Genomic DNA, 23,032 nt, shown 5'->3' on the forward strand with positions numbered 1-23,032 from the left:
GGGGCCAAGGTCTCTTTGACCCCCTCAATATCTGTTGGGAAGGGGCTGGGCCCCCTCGGGGCAGAAGAGGCTGAGCATGGTGCAGTTTCAGTGGCTGGCTCCTGCTGAGCACGAGAGAGTAGGAGCCTCTGGTCATTGAAGCCACGCCATGCTGGTCTCCGTGCTTGGCCTTCTCCAGGCGATGTAACGTATGCATGATGTGTGTCACACACATGATATCACACATGATACACACATAACATCACATTTGTACCGCACGTCGGGCCCCTGAATCTTGGGTGCAAGTTGGCGCCTCTGCCCACAATGGTTCAAGTAGAAATAAAAAATGGTTTGTTGCAAATGTATATTGGTTGCTGCTAGGGAACAGTTGTGCTGGCTAAGTGTTTGACATAATAATGAGCAGCCTGCTTAACAATACTGATACTTAAATTATCTTTTTTAAAGAAAATTGTCAATTCAGGAGATACTGTTGAGGGATAGGGCTGGGAAGTGAGAGGCTTGTCAAAATAGAATATTAGAACTGCACCCTTTTTCTGCTATTAAGCCTGGCAGCCAGACTGAATTAACCAATGTGCTAAATTAAGGTTACCAGATGTCCCCGTTTCCTGGGGACTCCCTGGATTTACAAATCAGTCCCCATGCAAAATCCATTGAAATTGAAAAGTGTCCACGGATTACCGGTAATTGAAAAAAATCTGCTAACCTTATGCTAAATGTGCTGTAACGTAGAGCTCCACCTGATGCGTCAGCTTTTCTGTACAGGCATACCTCAGGGATATTGCAGTTCCAGACCACCACAATAAAGTGAATGTCGCAATAATATGAGTCAAAGAAATTTTGGGTTCCCAGTGCACTTAAAAGTTATTTTTAAACTGTACCATAGTCTATTAAGCCAGGCCCCCTTGGCTGCAGGGGCGGAAGTGGAAAAACTCAGCTCCAGCCCTAGCCAACTCCATTCCCATGGACAGTACAGAGGCTGTAGGGGCTTTCTTCCTTTGGAAGTGGCCAGCTGCCTGGAGCTGCACCAAATCCTCATCGGGAACAATATCTGTGAAGCACAAGAAAGTGTGGTGTGCCTAAAATGAGACGTGCCTGTGTTTGTTCGAAACTACCACCTACTTAGCAAAAGATTGGCTGTGTTTTCTATTCATTGACTCCTTTAACACTAGCTAGTAGACAAAGTTGAAAGGTCTTGAAGTTTCACTCATTTGACACTTGAGTTCCTCCAGTGTCATTGGAACCTATTCTCTGCCTTAAACTCCAGAAATGTTGTATAAAATGATCTCCAAATTGACTGCATTCACACTCCTTAAGTGCTCTTCTGTGTACCATGTCAGGCCTAACTAGTTCTTTGTCCCAACCCTTTCAAGAAATACCCAAGTGCTCACATAGTTCAAAGATCTATTCATGCTGCTGTTGTGAAAAACCATTCCTCTAATTCTCTGGAGAGTCTTTATATTTCAAAGCCAACCATTTTGAGTGTGAGAAGCTTTTCATCGATGAGTGGCACCAACAATTTTATTTATAAAAAAATCCAAGAATTAAGCACAACCTCTCAGGTCTTCCTTTAAAAACCCCCCAAAACCCTGTAATCAACTTTATACAATTAGTATTGACAGCTGCTTCCTAAGATCTGGGTGTATTCTGTTCATCTAAATCACACATGCAGAATTATGTACCCAGAATCTCAAGAAAGGTGGTTGTTTTTTACAGCACAGTCTTGTACACATTTACTCAGAAGTAAGTTCATCTGAGTTCAGTGGGACTTACTTTCAAGTAATCTTTTGGGTTGGTTGTTTAAGGCCATTGTTTTAGTTGCTTAGGCTGTGGAATTATACTTGAAAACATCTGGGCAATGTATGCTAAAATAAAGTAGGGAAGGAAACAGGACCTCCAGATGTAAAGGGTTTTGTTCTTTGCTAGCAGGCATGCCAAGCTATACATTAAAATTTGCAAATGAATGCACATTTTTATTAATATTCACAATATGTTCAACTAGCAGGATGTTTTTTGGTTAGGGATTAAGGTTTTATTAATGCAGAGTATACATAGCAATCTTCTTGACCAGCTCTTAAAAGCCATGTTGAATTTAAAGGGCTTCCGTTCAGGAGCTCTGCAGGGAGCAAGAAGCCTATCTCGGTGGGTGAAGGAACCCTGAAGTGCAACCCTGACAAATCTAGCTTTTTAGCATGCCTTGCTTTGATAGTTTGGGGAATAGGTGACAATGTATTATTTGCTTGTTTATAATATTTATGCCTCCTCCAATGCAGTTACAGTGGTACCTCGGGTTAAGTACTTAATTAGTTCTGGAGGTCGTTCTTAACCTGTAACTGTTCTAAACCTGAAGCACCACTTTAGCTAATGGGGCCTCCTGCTGCCACCGCGCCACCGAAGCACGATTTCTGTTCTCATCCTGAAGCAAAGTCCTTAACCCGAGGTACTATTTCTGGGTTAGCGGAGTCTGTAACCTGAAGCGTATGTAACCTGAAGCGTACGTAACCCGAGGTACCACTGTACTAATAAGAGAAGAATTCATATATAAAAAACACATAAGCAGCTTTGTATTTACGCATTAGCCTGACAAACATAGGTAAGAAGGGAACTTGATGTTGGTGAGTGCATGCAGGAGAGTGAATGGCTGATGGAGGAGGGACAGAGTGCTTCATTCATATTCACATAAATGTGAAGTAGGCTCTTGCAGGAGGGATGGTGTTCTTAAACCTCCTTCCACCAACCCTGAGCCTACTAGCAAACATTTTTTTCAGGCTAGTAACTGTTACGAACTTATTTACAAGGGATACATAATATGATACCTTTGCAATTCAGTGATGTCTTACAAAAGCCCTGATGGGAAATGTTCACTACCCAGGCTGCAGATAGCACTGTTGCAGATACCGCTTAAACTCCTGCTCTTTGAAAGTACCATGATGGCCATAGTGGGAAATTATTCTCTCTTCTCTCCCTGCCCCCTAGCAACTAGGGTCAGGTAGGACTAGAGGTTTTGGTCCATGGGGGTGGAGTTTCTCCTCACCAGGACAGCTGTACTCTCTGCAGCTCTTGGCTCTTCTCAGTAGCCTGATGAAAGTTCTGAACATGCAAAATAGGGAGGGAGGGCGGATGATTGAGGAAGCGAGCCCCGGCCACGCCCCCTGGCCAGCGGATTGGCTGGCCGGGCTCTGACGTGGCTGGGATCCCCCATTGCCCCCGGTAGGGAGTGGGTGACCGCGCGGTCCACCGCAACTCCTCCCCACTGGGAAGTGGAGTGGATTAATGGAAAATGTTCACTGCTGGGCCTTCGACACTGCTGCTTATTCTGGCAAGACTGGCATTTGTGAGCTATAAACTCGGTACAAGTTCCACATGATTATGGCCTTGAGGTTGTTGCTAATTTAGTCATTTAATCTTGTAAAGTTGTGGCAAGGAACCACTGGTCTGCTGGCGTAATTAAGCCTGGCAGGGGCCCAGTTTGGCTCGCAAGGCAGTTTTCCCCAAGCCATGCCCACCTGCCCTGCACCTATGGAGTCTGGAGTGGGGCAGGTAAAGAAGTGGCTCCTTTCTGAAAGCAGGGATTACAGATATTGATCAACTGATTGTCAGAGCTCATAACTCATTTGCCTTTGCTGATGTGGTTTGATTTCAACTGATTGTCAGAGCTCATAACTCATTTGCCTTTGCTGATGTGGTTTGATTTCATGGTGATGTCAGGTGACTGAAAAGTGGGCAGTGGAATTGGAAAGGGTTGAGGGAGGGGGAGGCTGGGCGAAGGTCAGGATCTGGTCTGCTGGTTGGATCCAGTTCCACACCCCTGCTATAAAGGAAAAAATTAGGCACAGTTTGCATGGTGGACTGTTTTGTTTTTTTAAATGGGCATCCATATTGTCATGTTTTACTCACTTTATTTTTCAGAATGATCTGTACTGGGACTAGAGCAATTGCAAGGCCAGTTCAACATAGCCAAATCCACTGAAACTTTGTATTCCTTTTTAGTTCCAACACATTAAAAATGGTCAAGCAAGTTGAAGCTTAATTTGCTTCAAGATAAGAGGTGTTTGTGTATTTCATCAACAGTTGGTTCAGTGACTGCCTTTCCCCCAACTCAATAGCATCTGCTGTTGCAGTATTTTGCATTCTATCAGGAGGGCCAGTTTGCTCCTGGTGGTACTGACAGTATTCCTATTCAGCTCAGCAATTTCACAGGAGACAGGCAGATTACTGAGTATATCACCTCCATGAGGTAACTCATTTTCAGTGACTCATCCTTGGGGAATTTACAAAAAAGACAGACTCTACAGACATATCTCAGGGATTCTTTTTAACCTCAGGAATCAGAAAGAACAATTGTCAATTAAGTGTTCTTATCAAGAGGTCAACAGAATTTCAGGAGGTGTATCTTTTATTGGATGTGCCTTATCTAGCTAGAGACATTTTTAAAAAGCATTGCAGGAATTGAGAGAGTCACAGTGGACATGCTAGCAATGCTAAATAGTAAGTGAATATCCTAATACATATCATTCTATTGATTAAGAATTGTTGCACAAACTGTTGATACTTTTTCTAAAACAGTACAATTTTTAGCTTTATTAAATTTGAACTGTGTCTAAACAGAAATGATCTAGACATCTTACAGTAGTAAGAAATTCATTTTCATGTAAACAGTTGAGTTTCAATTAATTAAATATTAAAACTAGACATTGTATCTAAAAAGTAGCTAGTCTTTATGCACAGATTAATAGTTTACTAAAATGTAACACTCACTTCAATAAGATCACCAAGCATTATTGTAAATACAAGTTCTTTCCATTATGTTCTGAAAATCTCTAAACTTAGGATCAGGAAATTCTCCCTTTGTCTGAAATAGAAGGCTACTTCATGAGAAATACAGTACACATACACCATGTACTAGTCCTAATAGCTGGATGTTTGGTGGAGCTAAGGGACAGCCTTAAGCTAGGCTTCTTCTGCTGAGCTTTCTTAACAGATGGGTTTCATATTGAGAAAAATGTTCCCTGGTAGGCCTATCAGAGGTTCTCAACCTGTGGGTCCCCAGATGTTGTTGGACTACAACTCCCATCATCCCTGAGCTCTGGCCTTGCTAGCTAGGGGTGATCAGAGTTGTAGTTCAACAACATCTGGGGATCCACAGGTTGAAAAAGGCTGGTAGATCATTGCATCTCCTTCTGTAAGTAAGAACATTCAACACATTAAGCTACAAATCTTATCTTTGGGCCAAGCTAGACATTTTGGTGAATATATTTCTGCTATCAAAAATGTCAGCCACACCTGTTGTTGCCAGTTTATTCTCTATATTATCTAATAGATTATATTTGTCTCCTGATGTCACGACACCCTGTGTTGGCCTACCCCTGTTCAATATTATTAGCTGTCACTTGTGGGAGGTGAGAGTGAAAGCACAGAGCACCATGACATTGGTAAGTTCATAACTTATAAAAATGAAATCGTGAATATTAATAAAAGAAGGAAAGCAGATGAGAGCCATTTTGTGAAAATCTGTGCTGTGCAAATATTTTTTTATTTAGTAGATAGATTTACAAAAGAAATCAAAAGACAGTTTTTCCTTTTGTAAGTTTGTAATCATTGTTTGAAAACTTGCTTCTGTAAGCAAGTTTTAAACACAATATAAAAGAAGGAACCCGCACACAAAATGCATTCCTGCCATGATTGGTGGTGGAGGATGAGTTTGAAAGCATTTTGCAAAATAGTTGTCCTAGCATGGTTGGATGCTTTTTCTTTACCAAAACACAACCACTAACTATGTCATGAGTTTGTAATCCACTTTTATATTACATGCTTTTTTCCCAACCCCTTCAGAAAGCTTTAAAAATAAAAAATAAAAAATGATGGTTTCAGAAAACTTATGACTCTTTCTCCCAGTTTTATATTTTATAAAAGAAATATTTCACATTGATTACCTGTGAAAATTACGAGTTTAAACTACTGTACTACTGCTATTGTTGTTCTCAACATGATGCGGCAACTGAGCCTGTTCATCCCTCATTGGACTGTTTGGTGGTGGTTGTGATTTGGCCCCTTAGAGGGCTTCCCCCTGCATATATTTTTTTTTTGGGGGGGTACTTCTGAGTCTGCTTTTGCTTCTTTATTGTTTGTGGGTGGTGCCTTTGTGACAGGATAAGGATGGATGGTTGGAAAATGAGTTCACTATTAATTAATGAGTTCACTATTAAAACTGGTCCTGCGATAAAATGCTGCATGGGACTGCTCATGTTCAGAGTTTCATTCAAATACCAATGCTTACCTCTAGGATTCTCCATTTCATTCTTCTGGTACATGTCTCCCTTTAGATTGTAAATAGTGTCATATTGGCAAGATAGGGATTAGCAAATTCATTATGAGTCTGCTATTAATCTTTGTCAGCGTCACCAACATGGTGCTCATGCGTCATCAGAGGCCTTCCCTGGTACCCACAAGATATCACCCTCTGGCTGAAGATAGGTTTGAAAGAAGCATTCTATTGTAGCCCATATAATAGGCTGTGGGGTGTGTTTGGTTGTAGGGTGCATCACTATTCATGTGTAATGAGGCCTCAAACATGGCCTCAACTCAAACAAGTCACTGTTCAGAGAACTGCTCATTATATTCATTTAATTTGGTTAAAGCAAGGTGGATGGTTTTGGGCAACATGTTCACCACTCCCAATGTCTGTCTTAAAAGTGGTGTGATAATTCACGTAGATGAGTAACTATATAATTAAAAATTAAAAACACTTCTAATGTCATCAGAAGAAAGTACATGTATAAGGGTATATTTGGAATGAAATCTATATTTGGAAAGAAGTCTAGACCACAGTGTCTCCATTGCATCTTATCAATTGATTTGTGTCCAGATAGCTAAATCACACTTTTAACATTGGCACATGATAAAAATACTGAAAAGGACAATGAGGTTTTTGCTGCAACTTTTCTGTATTGGTATTCATGAATAGAAGCTAGGTGATGGTATTGTAATTTGTGAAATCTCCTCACCTCAGTTTTTCTTAAGTACATAATGCTTCTGTGACTGTTTACTTGGAAGTAAATGCCACATGCTAAATGAGACAAAGAAGTGTATATAAGATTACCACTTCAGATGGCTAACTATCTTAGAGAGTCACTGCTTGAGTATTATGATGTTTTGGATTTTTGTGGAGGCATTAATATGTTTTCACCCATGCAATACAAGCCATTTCATCTTTCCAATGCATAAAGCCTTTTATAAGTCATCCCCAAACCAGTTCTTTTTGTGTAACTGTTTTATTCAAAGGGATTTTCTTGTTTTAGGAGCAGAGTATATTCCAGTATTCTTATAAGGTTGTGCTTTTATAGTATTTATATATATACAGTGGTGCCCCGCAAGACGAAAGCCTTGCAAGACGAAAAACTCGCTAGACGAAAGAGTTTTCCGTTTTTTGAGTCATTCCGCAAGACGAATTTCCCTATGGGCTTGCTTCGCAAGACGAAACGTCTTGCGAGTTCTTGCGAGTTTGTTTCCTTTTTCTTAAAGCCGCTAAGCCGTTAATAGCCGCTAATAGCCGCTAAGCCGCTAATAGCCGTGCTTCGCAAGACGGAAAAACCGCAAGACGAAGAGACTCACGGAACAGATTAATTTCGTCTTGCGAGGCACCACTGTACATTGAATCTTGCATATACTATACATATTGCATAGTTCTGCAATAACCTGTGTTGGCAAAATGGTAATGGTAGCAAGAGAAGCTCAGCAAATGAAACCTTAACTACTGCTGGAGAGTTCAGCTAAGCTTTCCAGTCTATAATAGACTTTGGAACATGGATCTTGATAAGAAAGTATATATGTAAGAACTATTGATCTGTGCTCTCAGCTGACTTCTCACTTGATGGTCAGATCTAGACTTACTCTGAAGCAACTGAGTTCAAGATCAGGGGGCAGGTTTAGAGTGAGGGAAGATTTTGAATGAAGCCCACAGTTTTGGTATGCATGGTCTGAAGAAGTACTTTATTTCTGCCTGTCCCGAATCTTCCGGCATTCAGGTTCATTGGATGGCCCCAAGTTCTAGTGTTACGTGAGAGGCAGAAAATCTTTTCTTTATCCACTTTCTCCTTACCGTGCATATAGCCAGATTGGGTTTAATGCTAAACTCTGGTTAGTTTAAATTATAGCTGTATAAAGAGAGCTTGCTTCTGTGCAAGCCTTACTTCTGTCCCTTCACATAGTACTAATCTATGGTTTAGCATTATTTATTGTTATTTTGCTTATTACCTTTGTATACTGCCCTTCTGCCAAGGATCACAGCGCAGAGCACAATATAAAAATACAAAATGAGAATGCAGAATACATAATAAGAAAACCAACCAACCAACCAATAACCCCTTCCCACAAACACATTTAAAAGTCCATGAAATGTTCACTTAGTCAAAGGCCTAGTTATAGATAAACTTTTTGCCTGGCAGATAAAGATATGAAATGAAGTCTCCCGGCAAGCCACCCTGGGGAGAGCATTCCACAAATGGGGAGCCACGGCATAAAAGGCCCTTTCTTGTATTGCTGCCCTCCAGGCCTCTCAGAATTATTGCAGCGTCTGGGTCAGGTCATATGGGCAAAGCCGGTCCTTGAGATATTAATATCCTGAGCCATTTAATGTTTTATAGGTCAAAAGAAGCACTTTGAATTGGGCCCAGAGTCTAATTGGCAGCCAATGCAGTTGAGCTAGAATTGTGTCACTTGCATCTAACACAGCACCAAGTAAGCATTCTGTCAGCACAAGCATTTATTTATGACTATCGGTCGAATAAAGGATTGATTGATTGATTGATTGATTGACTGACTTGTGTACAGTGGTACCTCGGGTTACATACGCTTCAGGTTACACACTCCGCTAACCCAGAAATAGTGCTTCAGGTTAAGAACTTTGCTTCAGGATAAGAACAGAAATCAGACTCCGGCGGCACGGCAGCAGCAGGAGGCCCCATTAGCTAAAGTGGTGCTTCAGGTTAAGAACAGTTTCAGGTTAAGTACGGACCTCCGGAACGAATTAAGTACTTAACCTGAGGTACCACTGTAGTAGGATTCCCCCTTCTACCCGCCCCCCCCCGCCCCTTACACCCCCTGTAACTGTACTGGGGTTTCCCCAAACCCTCTGGAGCAGATGTTGGGAGGGAGCAGTTTGTGTGGGGCGTAGGAGAGGGAGAGAAAGTCTTGTTGCACAAGTGTAAATCCTTGTGCTGATGGGACACTCAGCACTGCATTGGCTACAAGCTTCTGTGAAACAGGTCACTGTACTAACTCTATTGAAAAGAAGTCTTGTTTGCTGTGATGTTATGTGTGATGATTCATTTACATAGTTGCATATGATAAGAAGCTGTGAAAGAGGAAGAACAAGTACTTTCAGTCAGTATGTTACCTAGTCACTAGATGATATCTGCCTTTATCTGCCTTGTAATTTCACACCAACATGTTTTAAATGTGTAACGCATACTCAGCTTCTATCCATAGTTAAGCCATAATTAACTTTCATTAGGTTATCCTCCTGAGTACACCTTCTTGCAAAATCACATACAAAATGTCTTCCCAGTTCAAATCATGCTTGCCCTGTCCAGATTCTTTGCAAGAATCTTAGCAATCTGTCAATAGAATATTGTCTCTCTTTTGCCCACCCCTTATATAGTTTTTTTTAATCCATCATTTCTAGCTACATTTGACAAGTGATGAGGCCTACAAGTTCATCCCTTCATTTTGAAAGAATTTTATAGGCTGACAGCCTCATTAGTGGCTTCATTAGAATTAGCACATCACACTTATAAATGCAATTACTTTCTGAGAGCTACATAGTTTAGAGGAGATTTAATATACCGAAGTATTGTTTTAATAATTTAGATGGAGCATAAGAAAGAACTCAATAGTCTCAAGCTTTCGTGTTATTTTTAGGTAAAGATACAGGAATTTATGCCCTCGCTATTCATTTTCACACCTTGCTTATAAAGAGACCTTTTTTTGGGGGGGGAGTAAAATATTCTTTAATTTGTAGTCCATGCACAAAATGTACCATCGTTTTTCTTCAGTTTCATGAATACTGCAGCTTTATAATACTAATTTTTGTATTATTCCTTACTTTAAAAATGCTGCCATCAAGTGGTAATTTCTATGCATGCTTACATAGTTCATTTCTAGTATTTTCTTGGAGTTTCACATCAAAATGCACGTAAGGCTCTGTAGAGCCTGCCTTCCCTCAGAAATCCACATTAGATTTTGAGAACCTGCTTCTTCGCTTGCTTCCAGTTGTGGGGAGCTTATTTCCATAGTATGGAACTACAGTAGATGACAGAGCAATCCTATGCATATCTACTCAGATGTAAATGCGGCTGAGTTCATCATTGCCAACAAACAACATACTTGAGACTTCCCAAAGGGTCATGCTGTTGTTTAATCAAGGTGCAGTTGTTCTTTGCTGGGGGTTCAGGTATGTTTCCCACAACTAGCATTCTCAGGTAGGAAAAGAGCATGTTCTAGGCATGTACAATATTTGATCCTACCAAAGTAAATCCAGCCCACCCACCCTTGCTTGCTTATGTGCCTGTGACTGAGGGGAGAGGGAGCCTGGGACCACAGAAGAGCTGACAGGAAGTCTGTAGTGCCAGGCAGGCCCCATCTAGGTTGTGAGTTGCATTTGCTTTCATGAGTCCTGGGGTTGAATGGTTTTGGTATACTGGTGGTTGTGTCACATATTTTTCGGGTCACAGCTAGCAGTCCTATTACAATAGCGTTGTGCAGAGCATAGTTGTGGAAGGGTCATGATGCTTCTTGCATCATTTCAAGACAGATGCACCCATTGTTGTCTTTTTGTGGCTTTTTGTGGCTTTCCAACCATTACATTGCATGGAAATAATGATTTCTGTATATACAAAGCAAACTTAAAATCACTTCTTTGTCCATAAGGGCTGCTTTGTTGGATTTGACCTGGCTCATGCTGTAGGCAACGTAGAACTGCATTTACATGAATGGGGAGTAGACTTTGCCTGCTGGTGTTCCTATAAGGTGAGAATGTCTTTAGTATTCTGGAGTATTTGTAATACAGTTAAAAATCAACAGATATTGCAAAAGCAGCCAAACAGAACAGTTGGTTAAAGACTGAAGAGAACTGTTCATTATTTGTTCCATATAAACCTGTGTTATATGTGTTACATTTTAAATACATGTAAGCTAGGTAAGCTGCTTCAGTACAGCTTTGCCCTTAACAGTTGGCAATTCAGAACATGGTCATGAAGAAACGCTTTCAAAATATGCTGGAGGTTCTGCAAGATTGTAGGAAAACGGAAATCCACTAATATGGAGCATCATCTGAAGAAACCACTTTACGTGCTCTTAGCCAGTATTACAAGAAGCTATGCAATTTAAAATATAAAGCTGTTTTAAGGAACACTTTCCTTACTGGTTCACACTCGCTCACATTATACTTAAATCAAAGTCAGTCTGCAGTTTCCAAAGAGAAGTCAGTTATGCTATCATGCATGATAAAACTAAAAATATATGTAAATGCTGACTTCTATCTTACAGTACCTCAATTCGGGAGCAGGAGGTCTAGCCGGTGCTTTCATTCATGAGAAACATTCCCAGACTGTAAAACCAACGTAAGTATCTTTCACATTTTCAAAAAACTATCCTAATAATGAAGAGTTTTCTAAACACATTTTTTTTATTTGTGTGTGTACTAACATATACAATTCATTTATTTTTGTGTGTTAAACCCAACCCTACAAATGGAAATGTATACTAAGGCTGCAGGTCCTATACACACTTACTTCCAGAAAAGTTTTTCCCCCTGAGCATTCATTTATAAGATGATGCTGTAAGCCAGCTAGTGTTATTTTGCAGGAATACACAGTTTTACAAGTAACAGTGTTAATGCTTTTTTAGACAAATAAAACCCATCTGAAGAGATAAAACAAGCATGGTGTTTGAATTGCTGTTTCAAAATTGTGATAACTTGCTTTGTTTATGCGCACACACAGTCTATTTTGCCTTCATGGAGATTGATATCAGCTCAGTCATACATAGCAGCAAACCAAAATTTCTTAGCAGTATTCTTTTAACCAGGGAATCAAGTAATCAAGAAAACCACCTCCTTCATCCTCGTGATTCTTCATTTTGAAAAATAGCTTCCTAGGAACTAACTGCTTCTACTTCCTTGAGTATTCTTTGTTGTTTTAAACAGCCTTGATTTTCTAAGACGATGGCACTGGGACTGATCACACTGAGAGTACCACAATGCATTTTATTGTATACATAAATAAATGCATGAAATATATTTTCGCTTCTGTGTGATAGAACTATAAGAGTGTGCTAGAAGCACAATAACAGGTTCAAATCCACGACCCTGAGATCAAGAGTCTCATGTTTTACTGACCATATAGTATGGAGAATTGACAAAGACTGAGATAGCTTTTTTTTTTTAATGCTATGAAAATATGGAGAGCAGAAAGTAATATGGTGATAAATGTGTGAGTGTGTAATATTGTATTTAGAAGTAGGTAAGTGTAAGAGGTTATATGCAGCTTGCTGTCAGTTGCTGCATATACAAAGAAGCTGTTATAGGCCTTTGTGGTTCATAGTTAAACCTGTCAGCATTTATACAAGATAGGAGGATTCAAAAGGTCACGTTATGAAAGGCCAGTTAATTAACATTCTGCTGGCTCACATTGACTCATAGTTATAAACCAATGGGATGTCAGATAATAGAAGTGATTGTTGGTGAAAGGTCTGAAATTGTATAAAAGCACACTCCCAGAATTGCTAAGGATCAATGTGTGGCCTGCATGGGCACTGTGAACAGTTCAGGCAGAAAAGAGCCCGAGGAAGTAGCAGGCAGAGGAACAGGAGTTGAGATGAAAGGAAGGCAGAAGGTATGAGAGTGACAGCAGGAGGCAGTTGGCCTCAGGAAACAATAAGGCTTAAGACGAGACACATGTATGACCTGACCCAAAGACAAACTTCAGGAGAAGCTGAAGGAAACTTGCCAGTTCTTTTCAGCCCTGTATCTTTCCATTAAGTACTGAATCAGAGAGCAGGTGCAGTCCGAAATGTGAAGATGTTGTTGCCATGCCACCACCACCTCTTCTACCTGGGCCATGTGGTGGCGCCCATTAAGCAGCAACGGTGATGGCAGTTTCTGGTGATTTTGGAGTGGCCACTGCTGCTTTTCCACTAATGGCGGGGTGGGCAGGGGGCCTGCAGGGACACTACCTCATAGTGTTATACCACCTGAGGCGGCTGACTCAGCCTGCCTCTTGGGTGGGCCAGCCCATCCAGAGAGAGAGCTTCAAGTCTTGTCCTTTAGCATTTCTGGGATTTTAATCAGGACAATAAACTGAGATAAGAATATAACCGCTTCCTTAATGTAATAGTACAAATTTGAATCAGAAACAGTTTAAATATAAAGGTAAAGGGCCCCCTGACCGTTAGGTCCAGTCACGGATGACTCTGGGGTTGCAGCACTCATATTGCTTTACTGGTCGAGGGAGCTGGCATTTGTCCACAGGCAGTTTTTCCGGGTCATGTGTCCAGCATGACTAAGCAGCTTCTGACAAACCAGAGCAGTGCATGGAAACACTGTTTACCTTCCTGCCAGAGCGGCACCTATTTATCTACTTGCATTTTGACATGCTTTCAAACTGCTAGGTTGGCAGGAGCAGGGACTGAACAACAGGAGCTCACCCCGTTGCAGGAATTCGAACCACCGACTTTCTGATCGGCAAGCCCTAGTCTCTGTGGTCGTCTAGTCTATTAATATATATTGTATGGGCAACATCCAGTGCTGTTTGTCTGCATGTTCAATGGGTCTTCAGTTTCTCTTCTCACCCACTTGCAGCCCCCTCTCGCACCCCATATCTGCTCTGGAGGGTTCACCAACTTTCCAGAGCTGATCATAGGCACTTGCAGTGCAGTTCAGCAAAGAGAAGAGGAAGTAGAGGCCCCATTGCATGAGTGGATGACAACTTGGGCTTCATTGAATCTCATCCTATATAAACGAAGAGTTTAATAAATGCAAATATATTCATTTAACATTTTAAAACATCTGTGCATGTTCATTCCATTATTCAATCATCACCTTATACTACAGTCCCAAGGGTGGTTTATAATAAAAGAAAGAAAAAATAAGTTTCAATAAATTACATATAAAGTGGACAAGATAAAATATTATTAAAGATTTTATGGTGGCAGCAGAATTTGTAAACAAAGAACAAAGGTGTGTGTGTGTGTGTGTACAGTAAGCCCACAACTTGTGCTTGCTTTACTTAAGCAGTTGCAACCTTACACATGATGGGAGATGAATAAGTAAATAAAAAAATGGGGGAAACCCACTACTCTCCACTTATTTATTTTTCCCACCACCAGTGACCCAGTGGGTTTTCCTTGCTTACTGTGCTTTGGGAAGGAAGTGTGAGGGCTCTGGTAGTATCACAGAGCCTGTTAAGGAAGATGCCTTCACGCTTCCGGGCTCTGGGATATTCACAGGAAGGCTTTGAGAAGTTCTCGGGGCCCTCCTACGATCTTCCCAGGCCCCAGTAAGCAGCACTCCACATTGTGGGACGGGGCGGTTCTGCGGGTTCCTGACTTTTCACAATTTTATCTTTGCATGCAGACCCCCAGAACTGAACACTCACATAAGTGGCAGGCTCACTGTATGTGTGTACATACACCTCCCACCCCCCCTAAATATCTGGAAGGGTTAAGCCAAATCTTCCACAGTTTGGTAGCATGGTAGCATCAGTCACAGTTTAGGGAAGCCATCCCAAAGCTTTGCATTGAGGAGTTCATCCAATGTCAATCTGCTGGGAATCTGCTTTCTTCTATAAATGCATCTAATAGTGAAAAAATAATGTTTAAAAATAAGTAACCCCAAGTCAGGTCAAATAGATGCTTTAATAGAGTAGTTTTGATTTTTAAAATTATTCTTTTAAACAGTATCTTTAATGTCTTTGGTTTGTGAACAAAATCAAAGAGAAATTCAGCTCTGTGGCTAATGGCTTTTTAATAGTGTCATGTTTTCATTAAAATTATATCCAACTATAAAGCTAGGAAGCATTAGGCAAAGATACGCATTATCAAAGCCTTTATAATCTATGAAAATTAAGTGCTCTTCGATGGTACGCTTGCTGCATGAAAACAAATATTTTTCAGTACATCACATTCTTTAAGAATAGTAGCATTATATATTTTAAAAGATCTTAACAAATGTAAATATTTCTTTCTAGTGATAATGTTTTAAGACACTGCTGGTTTATATTTTGATATGAGCTAGAATTCGGAAGTCCAAATCTCAGAGTAAAAGTAGTTATGGTACAAGCACAATTGCATTATAAGCAAGGCTGTCTAGACAGATAATATTGTTCACAACAGTCTAGACACAATAATTCTGATTAATTCTTGGAATCATTTTTAGTACTTCTAATTGAGAAGAACTCATTATGGAAGATAACAGCAATTTACAAGCTGATTCTTGGAGATTCTGATTTGCTTGAGATAAATGTCAAGAAGTTTGTTGCTTTTTAAAACTATTTTCTTTGTTTTTCTTTCACTTGTCTGTCACCTCTCCTGTCCCCTATAAATGTATTTCATGGATCTTCTTACACTGTCTTTGGTAATTTATGCACAAAGGGAGCATGACAGAAATATTACACACACACACCCCTGCAATTTCCATCATCCAAATTAAAGAAATAAAAATAGTTGGGGTTACAAGGCTATTGTTTCTCACAGAATACTAGCAATGACAATTATGTTCTATTGAGTGTATAAAATGCTTGCAGCCACTACTCTCCTGTAACCTTGTTTGAAATTTGCAGGTCTGTTTTAAAAATGCTCCGGGAGGAAGCCTTTTCAGCTTTCTTTGGGACAGAAAGATCCAAGAACCATCACATAGATGACTAAAGTGTAAATTGTGAAACGTTCTATTTTAGGAGCATTTCTTGTGTTTTTTCTCCCTTGGGTGTTGAATTTCTTCCTATAGGCTTAGCTCCCCCTACTGCTCAAAGGAAAGAAACTCTATAACTTAGAATGAAATTGTTGCCTTTCCCTCTCTTTCAGGCCTCAGTTCATTTCCTGTCTTTGCTTGGAGCAGACCATTTGATCTAGGTCTACTGTTGTCTGTGCCCGATTCCCCAGGCCTGTGTATTTTGTCCTTTTCCTTGACTTCATTGTTGTGTGTGAGGTTAGCCTCTCCACCTCGGCCTTTCCTGGTTTTTTTAAATCTCTCAGGCAGCTTCTTACCTGTGTCTGGTGCTTGTTTCTCTCCCCACGACCACTTCAGTCCTTTCCAAAGGTTCCTTGATTAAATTTCTGGCTAATATTATTTCCATCTGCTTCTGAGCCAAATTCTCTGCATCCCCCCACCCCCGAGCGTTCTAAAAAATAAAATAAAATTCTATAGTCTTTATCTCTGGCCCCTTCCCTTCCACACCTCAATTGCCTTTCTGTTGCTCTGGTGAAGGCAAGCTGAGCATCAAAACAATGGGAAAGGCATCTAGGAAAAGATTCACTGCTTCTCACAGCTCAGTGTGCATGTTGCTCATCAAGCTCAGCAGTAGCTGCTGTCGGAGCACTAGTGGGTGTGTGCTAGCCAGGATTCAGGATCTTCAGCACCTCCTAACAGTAGTGTGTGTGTGTGTGTGTGTGTGTGCGCACACACACACACACACACACACACATGCTTTGGCGGTGGACTGTCTCAGTTCCAGGTGAGTAGAAACACGGTTACAGTGTTAGCTCAATTGAGCTAGGGAAGGTGTGGTCAATTCTCCTGCACGGCTTTTGTAGACTGCAGCCTTTTGTAGACTTGGAGAAGGTCCAAAATCCACAGACCTAGAGAGGGAGTCTGGAACCCCTTCACGTCTTCCATCGTGAGTAACACATGACTCTCAGACGACGACAAGTGACATATTTTGCCATCAAATTTAGACTCGTCCACATCTGAGGATGAGTTTGTGGTGTTTTAGCAGTCCCCATGTCTAATCTCAAGCACGGCCCCTCGATTCTTTTGTTTAAATCAGGGGATCTCAACGCAGATAAAAAGCACCTTATTGTTGGACCTTTCAGCTGAGATACTTGTGCAGAGTACGGCTTTGGGGTCTCATCCCTCAGCATTGAGTGGTCAGGAGAGCATCCATCCTCCAGGTCCCCCAAGTAACATGCTAAGACTGAAAGAGTACTCCTTTTCTGAAGAGGATGTGGAAGGCTCTTCAGAGCTAAAGACAAGCTCCGATAAAATGAACAACACCTGCACATAGATAACATTTGCCTAGCAAACGACCGCCTGGATCTATTTCTGTTATCCTGAGTTAGAGGATAGGGAATGAAGTAATGGGTCTGAGATGGAGGAGGAGCATACTTGAATTATTAGACAGTTTTGGAAAACCGTTTACTTACCATTATTATGCAAAACATTGATGCTCTGGGACCTCAATGCCTCATCTCTTCAGCACACAACATTTAGGGGCATGAGTTTTGCCAGACCTGATGCCTTCTGGAAAAGGCATTTTTTGTACCTCCCCATTTAAGAAACTAGTCAAAGCTGCATAGACCATGCCTTTGCAAAGCAAAAGAACTGTAGCATATGCTGACTAGGTTTATATTCTAGATCAACCTTTCCTGGATATTCATAATAAACTATGACTGACAGTATAGTCTGTGGAGCAGAGCTATTAACTTTGGATTTCCAACATTATTTGGCATAAAAGGTTAAACGCCACTTATACAATGATTCCCTTTATTTCAAATACTGAAAAAGGCTATGTTTTGCCATAATTTCTGAAAGCATAATAATGGTAATAATGTGGATTTGTACACCTGCTGAACTGTATGTGCAATCTTTAAAACTAAAAACGAGACGGAATTCAGACACACAGCAGAACAAAGCAATGGAAATGTAATGTCTGCTGGAGGATCTTAGTAGTACAAGTATTTTGTAGTATCAGTGTACAGCATGCTTTTTTCAGTCACATAAACTAGTAATTCTCATGTCCTTCCATGCTCAAACATAAACAATGGGGAGGGAAATCTAGGAAAGCAAATACAGTTTAAATCTGGGTACCATGGGAAATGTGAAACCTTCAAAATTAGCCTTAGTATTTAGCATTTATTTGGGACTTTAAGATTAGTCCTCGTATTGATTTCGAGCAATCACATCCTTGTGTTTTTCTGCTTTTTGCTTCCTACATCACCAAGGATGTTCCAGGTCTCCAAATAAGGGAGTGAGACAAAAGTGAATTTGTCTATGTCAGAGTATTCCATTTTATAGCTGATTTAAATGCAGAACAATTTGCTGTATCCCATACAATCAAATAGAGTAGAATTTAACTGCTGTTGAAGTTGCAGGTGTTGTGCTGTGTCTGGAAGGTCTTTACTCCTCGTTTGAATCAAGGATGACACCCAGTGGCCATACAGGGTCATTCCAACATATAAACTGGTATTAAGATTTCATTTCCTTGCCTTTTAGCCTCCTCCTAAAGAAGTAATTAAATTCCTATCCACTTGATCTTCCTGATGCCATTTAAATGATTTGATCAATTGCTTTCATCCAATGACCAAACTTATGGCTACCCTTTCCCCTGCCCATTATAGATTTGTTTATAACTTCTCATCTTTCATATTCTCTTCACTTTATTGATATTTATAGGAAAGTAATTTTTCTGAAATTTATTAAATTACAATGTATGCTGTAAATTATAGCTTTCTTTAAACAAAATGCCAATGGGGTAAGCCACAGAAGAGTCCTTATTCTTGTCCACCTGTCAAGGAAGTTTAATATTTAATACGACTTAACAAGATGTATTAAGATGCAATCTTGGTCTCTAATGTAATTTATCTTGCTTTGGATCAGATATGCACTTTATATTTTTTCAAAAACACAGAGCATAAAACAACACCATTAGCTACAAACCTTTTTTTTTTTTACATTTCTGGAACACTCAAGTATTCCCTGTCTTGCCTTGTATTTTTCAAGCCCTAGAAACCACAATTGCATCTTAGCAAATGGTGATGTTATTAATGTATCTTGTGAAAGCCGGACTGATGTAATGGCTAGTCTTTAGCTGAAACTGGAGTGACAAAGTTCAAATTTCTACTCAGTCCTGAAGCTTATTGGGTAATCTTGGGCTAGCCATATTCCCTGATACTGTTGTTATAAAAGTAAAAATGGGGTGTGGGCTGGGAGGGAAAAATCATGTATGATAGCCTGAGATCCTTGATAGGATAAAAAAATCAGTGAATAAGTTAGGGGCTGCGAAGCATATCTGTATGGGAATTTCCATGCTTCCAGTTCAGCACATTATTGAAAAACACAGGGAACCCAATTTTCCTAGACTGGGAAATATTCCTAGAAGTAACAAGCATATTGATATGTGATGATATACTATAGATGGCTCTACCATTCTTACAGGCCACCATCAATTGTTTGGACATGGAGCTCCAGAGAGGAATATATGAACTATACTGTTTGATAGCCATTAGATGTTCAATGACATCCATAAAAATATTGAAACAGATTCTAGCTGGAAAAGTGTTCCAGTGAGCACATAAGCATCAGTCTAGGATACCGTTCTAGCTTATTTGTATTTATTTTATTTGTACAGTTTGTATCTTTGGCCTCTTCCTTCTCTCCACAAGACAGACTACAAAAGAACTGCTGCTACCCAGCAGATAGTACTGTTAACATTCTTTTAAATTGCTTTTAAATTGTGTTTTTAAATTTTTTTAAAAATTTTTTTTTATAAAAATGAATTGTTTTTAAAGGTTTTTATGTGTTTTGAGGGGGGTTATTTGGCTGTTTCAGCTTATATATATATTTTGCTTATATATTTTGTGTTTTTATTTTGCAATTTTATCTTGTGAATTGCCCTGAGACCTTCAGGTATTGTTGTTGTTGTTTAGTCGTGTCCGACTCTTCGTGACCCCGTGGACTAGAGCGCGCCAGGCACTTCTGTCTTCCACTGCCTCCCACAGTTTGGTCAAACTCATGCTGGTAGCTTCGTGAACACTATCCAACCATCTCGTCCTCTGTCGTCCCCTTCTCCTTGTGCCCTTCATCTTTCCCAACATCAGGGTCTTTTCCAGGGAGTCTTTTCTTGTCATGAGGTGGCCAAAGTATTGGAGCCTCAGCTTCAGGATCTGTCCTTCCAGTGAGCACTCAGGGCTGATTTCCTTAAGAATGGATAGGTTTGATCTTCTTGCAGTCCATGGGACTCTCAAGAGTCTCCAGCACCATAATTCAAAAGCATCAATTCTTCGGCGATCAGCCTGCAGGTATAGGGTATTATATAAATTCAATTAAATAATAATAGTTATCATGGGTCAGCTCATGACAATTTAAAATATGGTAACAAAGACAAAAAAAGCTATAATTTAAAAGAATAGTTACGTGAGGAATTATGAAAAAAGAATGAATTGTATTTGGTGAAAATAATTGATATAGGGGCTCAAAGTAGAGCTGTTGCCATATTTCACAGAAAACATTTTTCTGATAAAATTTCTGAGATTTTTTTTCTGAAGGCTGCTTTGCCGAATTTCCTCCTAATACTCTTCTCCGCTTTTGTGATGCCCAGCAAGCCACATCTACTAAGGCAGTTGCTGCTGCTTCCACTCGTTGCAGCAGAAGCAGCCACAATACCTTTGGGGCTGGAAAAAAATATGCTTTGCTACTGTCACTGGTAATAGTGAGTTACGCCTCCAATAAATTGTTGGAGAATTTCTCTTTCTCCTCTCCAAAGAGATTTAGTGAAATGGGTCCCTCGTTTTCTCTACTTACAAATAAGGTGGGTAATTTCTAGAGTCCATTTGTACACAGCTCTAGTTCAAAAAAGTGTAGAGTCCTGTCACTCCCATAATGATGTTTTTGGAGACACATTGTTAACCTGTTCCTTCCCCTTCTTCATCTCTACACCCAGTGTTTTTTTCAGGGGATACCCAAGGGTACATAGTACTGGCACCTCTTTTTTGTTATTAAAAAGTGTGGCACTTACTGTAACTTCATGGTTAGTATGCTGGCACCTCTTTTTCTATTTTAAAAGCCCTTGTCAGGATACCATCAGCTGCTCCTGGCTGGTTGCCCAGGAAAGCGTAAAGACAAGAAAAAGTTTCTTACCATCCTTTGTTATTCAATATTTACAGAGAGAGGCATAGAACCCAGCCTCTTGGATAATGGCATTGTCCTGAGTGAATCTCCACCACCCCATCTCTCCCACTTCCTCATTCATCACTTCTGCAGGTGTTGCTACGTTCCTTCTGTCTTTGAGCTCTTGGCTCTCCTACTTTCAAGGCTCGCTGGGTTCTGGGAGATGGAGGGTCTGGGATGCTTTCAAATGACACTTTGTCAGTCAGCTGTCGCTCCGCTTCCTCCCTCCCTCTCCTCCTCCTCCTCTCCCATTATTTCCCAACTTTCCCCCTCATATGCCTCTGAGCTGTGACCTCCCACAAACCACTGTTGTAAATCTATACTGTCTTCCTCTTCCTCCTCCCTGGAAGGGTCAGGATGGGGATGTGATCTCCACCATTCCTCCTCTGCCCAGTCCCTGACAGCAACAATTGAAAGGGCCCAGTCTCTGGCTACAAACAATTATCCCCATCTAGCTGGAGAAAGCTCAAAGGAACCTTTGATCAACCTTATTTGAGATGAGGGGGCTCATATTATGAACTCCTGCATCTCAAACATTTTTCCATTCTTAAACCCAGCACTTATTTTCAATGGCAATGCTGAGCTGTTCAACATGTGAAGCATGTAAGAGTAGAACATGTTGTGTATATCCAGCATATTAATGCTTTTTTTTCATCCCAGCTAGGTCTGATTCAGACAGAAGCTCATGCCATTACTGCATTTCTTCCACCTGTTCGCAGATTTCCTGTTTGAGCAACTTCAGTCCTATGGGCACACATAATCTAATGAACAGGGTACATGCAGAAACTCATGACTGCAATTGCAGGAATTCTTGTTACACAAAATGTTTGCCCTATGCATTTATGTATTATGCACAGTGCTATAAACATACAGATACATATAAGACCAAGGGTAGATGTTCAAGCCCCGTACTATCAAATTGAGGGAAACTGGCTACTATAGCACTAGGCAGAGTATGTCCCAACCCTCAGTAATGGCAACTGATTTCTGCATATATGAGATGCAGTGGGTTTTCTGGTCACAGACATCACAATAATTTGTACACAGGTAAACAGCGGGGCCTATTGAGTGCCTCAGTCAAATCAGTGCAGCTGTATTACATCACAGGAAGGGAACAACCCCTCCCAGCATATCAGAAATGGCACCTGTTGCTCCAGTGGTGAGACTCTAAAAGTCAATCCTATAAAGTGATGTCAGTTCATAGTGGTTCGTAGAATGGCTCAGTAAGTTATGGCTTTCTTTCCCTTTTTATAATCAAACAATAAGAAGGTGAAAAGCATTAAAAGCAGGATCCCTGCCAGAACCAAATGAATAATTAGCATCTATCTTCACTAAAGATATTGGTGAGGTACTCATATCTTAAATATCACTTTCAGATGACAAATTTAATGAATCCCCACACATCAGAAGCTTCGTGTAAGAGGTTTTAGAGTAAATAGATTAAGCAGCAATATGTCGCTAGGTATAGATTGGGTCTGGAAGGTCTCAATTTTAAAATTGCTGAACCACACATTTTGAAATGTAAATGTCTCTTAACACCAGTCTCTGTTTTAGAGGGTGAGATGATAGCTAAAGGAATACCATTATTATTATTATTTTAAATGCCTGGAAACTTCAGGCTGCTGAACATGATTTCAAGACCATGCAAATTAATAGGGAGAGGATATATATAATATTGTGCATAATTTGAGAAAAGTGAAGAGGGGATATTTTATCCTTTTACATAGTGCTAGATATGAAAAGATACTAAAGTGAGGACACATCAAGTGCCATGTGTTCTAAGCAAGTTGGATGAAGCAGAACTGAAGGATATAAAGGAGTAGTTAGGAAAGGTCAGAAGTGTATTAACTAGTAGAAAGAAGCACTCTAAAGCCATTGCTT

General features: G+C 40.3%; 1 protein-coding gene across 6 annotated transcripts in view; it reads left to right on the forward strand.

Annotated features, from left to right (window-relative positions):
* The window catches only part of KYNU (kynureninase), a 92,206-nt gene that overhangs the window by 43,402 nt on the left and 25,772 nt on the right, over positions 1-23,032 (forward strand). For 5 of the 6 annotated variants that reach the window (XM_081167848.1, XM_081167850.1, XM_081167846.1 and 2 more), the window contains 2 exons: positions 10,924-11,022; positions 11,542-11,615. In XM_081167848.1, the coding sequence (XP_081023974.1) occupies positions 10,924-11,022; positions 11,542-11,615 (173 nt within the window). The remainder of the gene's footprint in view (positions 1-10,923; positions 11,023-11,541; positions 11,616-23,032) is intronic. The other variant, XM_081167849.1, reaches the window with a different exon arrangement.

This window comes from Podarcis bocagei, assembly GCF_964188305.1.
Source record: "Podarcis bocagei genome assembly, chromosome: 1".
NCBI classification, from domain to species: Eukaryota; Metazoa; Chordata; class Lepidosauria; order Squamata; family Lacertidae; genus Podarcis; species Podarcis bocagei.